Here is a 4,610-nt window from a genome sequence, read left to right on the forward strand (position 1 = left end):
AAGAGGCGATGTCAGATTTCCCCCTTCTCGTGAGCCAAATTTTCCCCTTTTTTGATCCTAATCTCCACCTTTTTTGATCCCAATTTCCACCTTTTTTGATCCTAATCTCCACCTTTTTTGATCCCAATTTCCACCTTTTTTGATCCCAATTTCCACCTTTTTTGATCCCCATTTCCCCCTTTTTTTTTGAGCCAAATTTTCCCCTTTATTGATCCCAATTTCCCCTTTTATTGATCCCAACTTCCCCTTTTTTATCCCAATTCCCCCTTTTATTGATCCCAACTTCCCCTTTTTTATCCCAATTCCCCCTTTTATTGATCCCAACTTCCCCTTTTTTATCCCAATTTCCACCTTTTTCCATCCCAATTTCCACCTTTTATTGATCCCAATTTCTCCCTTCTTCGATCCCAATTTCCCCCTTTTTCCATCCCAATTATCACTTTTTATTGACCCCAATTTCCCCCTTTTTCTATCCAAATTTGCCCCTTCTTTGATCCCAATTTCCCCTCTTTTCATCCCAATTTCCCCTTTTCTATCCGAATTTTCCCCTTTTATTGATCCCAATTTTCCCCTCTTTTGATCTCCATTTCCCCCTTTCTTAATCCCAATTTCCCCCTTTTTCCATCCCAATTTCCACCTTTTATTGATCCCAATTTTCCCTCTTTTCATCCCAATTTCCCCCTTTTTCCATCCCAATTATCACTTTTTATTGACCCCAATTTCCCCCTTTTTCCATCCCAATTATCACTTTTTATTGACCCCAATTTGCCCCTTTTTCCCCCTTTTTTCATCCCAATTTCCACCTTTTATTGATCCCAATTTCCCCTCTTTTCATCCCAATTTCCGCCTTATTTGATCCCAATTTCCCCCTTTTTCCATCCCAATTATCACTTTTTATTGACCCCAATTCCCCCCTTTTTCTATCCGAATTTGCCCCTTTTTTGATCCCAATTTCCACCTTTTATTGATCCCAATTTCCACCTTTTTCCATCCCAATTTCTCCCTTCTTCGGTCCCCATTTCCCCCTTTTTTCATCCCAATTCCCACCTTTTATTGAGACCAATTTCCCCCTTTTTCCATCCCAATTTGCCCCTTATATTGACCCCAATTTCCCCTTTTCTATCCAAATTCCCCCTTTTTTTTTCCATCTCAATTTCCACCTTTTATTGACCCCAATTTCCCCCTTTTCTATCCAAATTTTCCCCTTCTTTGATCCCAATTTCCCCTTTTATTGACCCCAATTTCCCCCTTCTTTGATCCCAATTTTCCCCTCTTTTGATCCCCATTTCCCCCTTTCTTGATCCCAATTTCCCCCTTTTTCCATCCCAATTTCCACCTTTTATTGGTCCCAATTTCCCCCTTTTTCTATCCGAATTTTCCCCTTTATTGATCCCAATTTCCCCCTTTTTTCACCCCCATTTTCCCCCTTCTTTATCCGAATTTCCCCACTTTTTCATCCCAATTTTCCCCTTCTTTGATCCCAATTTCCCCCTTTTTCCATCCCAATTTCCACCTTTTATTGACCCCAATATCCCCCTTTTTCTATCCGAATTTTCCCCTTCTTTGAACCCAATTTCCCCTTTTCTCTCCCAATTTCCGCCTTTTATTGACCCCAATTTCCCCCTTTTTCTATCCGAATTTTCCCCTTCTCTGATCCCAATTTCCCCTTTTCTCTCCCGATTTCCGCCTTTTATTGACCCCAATTTCCCCTCTTTTCATCCCAATTTTCCCCTTTTTTCTATCTGAATTTCCCCCTTTTTTGATCCCAATTTCCCCTTTTCAATCCCAATCTCCCCCTTTTTTCCTCCCAAAATTTATCCAAAACATCCCAAAATTCCGGTTCCTGACCTAAATCTCATCGGTCCCACCAGGATAACCCAAGATTCCAACATCCAGAGCTCCACTTTTTCCCAAAATTCCCACAGGATTTGAGCTTTGGGAATTCACGGGATGGGTTTGGGTCGGAAAAGATCAAATTCCACAGGCAGGGAAACCTTCCACCATCCCAGGGTGCTCCTGGAAGTTGGGACATTGGGGTGTCTTTGGGGTGTCCATCTTTGGGGTGTCCATCCCTGTGTCCATCTCCCATCAGGGCCACCAGAGTGTCCTGGGGTTGTGACATTGTGGTGTCCCCATGGAATCTTTGGGATGTCCTTGGCTGGTGGCTCCAAGCGGAGGTGGGATCATGGATTGGGGTCAGCTCAGGGTCACCAAAGGGTCCCGGAAGTTGTGACATGGGGAGATCTCCATGGAATCTTTGGGATGTCCATCCCTGTGTCCATCTCTGCTCAGGGCCACCAGAATGTCCTGGAAGTTGGGACATTGAGGTGTCCCCATGGAGCCACCACGGAATCTTTGGGATGTCCCTGGCTGGTGGCTCTGAGCCCAGGTGGGATCATGGATTGGGGTCACCTCAGGGCCACCTGAGTGTCCTGGAAGTTGTGGCCTTGGGATGTCTCCATGGAATCTTTGGGATGTCCATCCCTGTGTCCATCTCTGCTCAGGGCCACCAGAGTGTCCTGGAAGTTGGGACATTGGGGTGTCCCCATGGAGCCACCATGGAATCGTTGGGATGTCCCTGGCTGGTGGCTCTGAGCAGAGGTGGGATCATGGATTGGGGTCAGCTCAGGGCCACCTGAGTGTCCTGGAGGTTCTGGTTTTGTGGTGTCCCCATGGAATCTTTGGGATGTCCATCCCTGTGTCCTTCTCTGCTCAGGGCCACCTGAGTGTCCTGGAGGTTCTGGTTTTGTGGTGTCCCCATGGAATCTTTGGGATGTCCCTGGCTGGTGGCTCTGAGCAGAGGTGGGATCATGGATTGGGGTCAGCTCAGGGCCACCTGAGTGTCCTGGAGTTTTAACATCCGGATGTCCCCATGGAATCTTTGGGATGTCCATCCCTGTGTCCATCTCCCATCAGGGCCACCAGAGAGTCCTGGGGTTGTGACATTGAGGTGTCCCCATGGAATCTCTGGGATGTCCATCCCTGTGTCCATCTCCCCTCAGGGCCACCAAAGTGTCCTGGAAGTTGTGGCATTGGGGTGTCCCCATGGAATCTTTGGGATGTCCTTGGCTGGTGGCTCCAAGCAGAGGTGGGATCATGGATTGGGGTCAGCTCAGGGCCACCAGAGTGTCCTGGGGTTATGACACTGGGAGATCTCCATGGAATCTTTGGGATGTCCATCCCAGTGTCCATCTCCCCTCAGGGCCACCAGAGTGTCCCAGCTCTGGTCACATCCCACTTTTCCCGGTCTCGCTCCTTCCTTCCCATCCTTTTGTGTCCATGCTCATTCCCAGGTCCCCGAATGAAAAGGATCATTCCCGATCCTTGGATAGAAAAATCCCCAAATATCCATTCAAAACCCCCCCTAAAAAAATTCCCATGGGAAGGGGTCCATCCCCTCTGGAACTGCTGGAATGGGATGCTCCAGGAGATCCCGAGGATCTTCCCATTCCTGTGGGATTCGAGGTTGGAAATCATCCATATTCCATGGCGGGAAAAACCCTAAATATGGGTTTAGCACCCCTAAAAAATTCCCATGGGAAGGGTTTATCCCACCTGGAATTGCTGGCATGGGATCAACGAGATCCCAGCACCCCAAGGGATTCCCTCCCGGCTTTTTCCCTGGAAAAATCCTGCTGGCGATCCCCGATGAGAAGAAATTCCATAATAATGCCGAGATCAAGAGGGGATTAACCGGGAATGCCTGGGAATGTTCCGGGATCGTTATCCCAAAAACAACGGCTTTGGGAGAGGGTTGGGAATTATTTAGGAGCAGGGTTTGGGGGAATTTGGGAACAGTTTTTGGGGGATTTTGGGAGCTGTTTTGGGGGATTTTGGGATCTGGGTTGTGGGAATTTCAGGAATTGGTTTGGGGATTTGGGGAGCTGGGTTTTAGGGGATTTTGGGATCTGGTTTTGGAGGGATTTGGGGAGCTGGTTTGGGGATTTTGGGATTTGCTTTTGGGGGATTTGGGGATTTGTTTGGGGGGATTTTATGAGCTATTTTTTGGGATTTGGGGAGCTGGGTTTGGGGGATTTTAGGATCTTGGTTTTGGGATTTTAGGAGCTATTTTTTGGGGATTTGGGGAGCTGGGTTTTGGGAATTTCGGGAATTGGTTTGGGGATTTAGGAGCTGGGTTTGGGGGGATTTTAGGATCTGGTTTTTGGGATTTTGGGAGCTATTTTTTGGGGGATTTGGGGAGCTGGGTTTTAGGGGATTTTGGGATTTGTTTTGGGGGGATTTGGGAGCTGGTTTGGGGGATTTTGGGAGCTGGTTTGGGGGATTTTATTGTGGGAGTGTGTGTGGGGGATTTTGGGATTTGGTTTTGGGGGATTTTGGGATCTGGTTTTAGGGGATTTTGGGAGCTGGGTTTTGGGGATTTGGGGATTTGTTTTGGGGGGATTTGGGGAGCTGGGTTTTGGGAATTTCGGGAATTAGTTTGGGGATTTAGGGACTGGGGTTTAGGGGATTTGGGGAATTATTTGGGGGGCATTTTGGCAGCTGGGTTTTTGGGGGATTTTAGGAGCTGGGTTTGGAGATTTTGGGAGCAGGTTTTGGGGTGCAGCAGCTGAACCCCAGATCCTTGGAAGGATCGTTTTCCGGGATCAGCT

The 4,610-nt window shown here is 47.8% G+C and overlaps 1 protein-coding gene across 2 annotated transcripts; it reads left to right on the forward strand.

The window, feature by feature from the left end:
* Positions 1-6: 6 nt before the first annotated feature.
* On the forward strand, positions 7-3,927 carry LOC108445934. 2 transcript variants are annotated; one of them, XM_017731141.1, is made up of 3 exons: positions 7-2,150; positions 2,363-2,438; positions 3,025-3,927. In XM_017731141.1, the coding sequence occupies exons 1-3, from the start codon at positions 1,951-1,953 to the stop codon at positions 3,691-3,693; spliced, it is 945 nt and encodes a 314-aa protein (XP_017586630.1). In that variant the 5' UTR covers positions 7-1,950; the 3' UTR covers positions 3,694-3,927. The 2 variants fall into 2 exon arrangements, 1 of the variants encoding a protein (XP_017586630.1); XR_001860987.1 differs by lacking the exons at positions 7-2,150; positions 2,363-2,438 and adding an exon at positions 2,561-2,650.
* Positions 3,928-4,610: the final 683 nt, after the last annotated feature.

The sequence above is a fragment of the Corvus brachyrhynchos genome, unplaced genomic scaffold (genome assembly GCF_000691975.1).
Source record: "Corvus brachyrhynchos isolate BGI_N302 unplaced genomic scaffold, ASM69197v1 scaffold164, whole genome shotgun sequence".
Lineage (NCBI taxonomy): Eukaryota > Metazoa > Chordata > Aves > Passeriformes > Corvidae > Corvus > Corvus brachyrhynchos.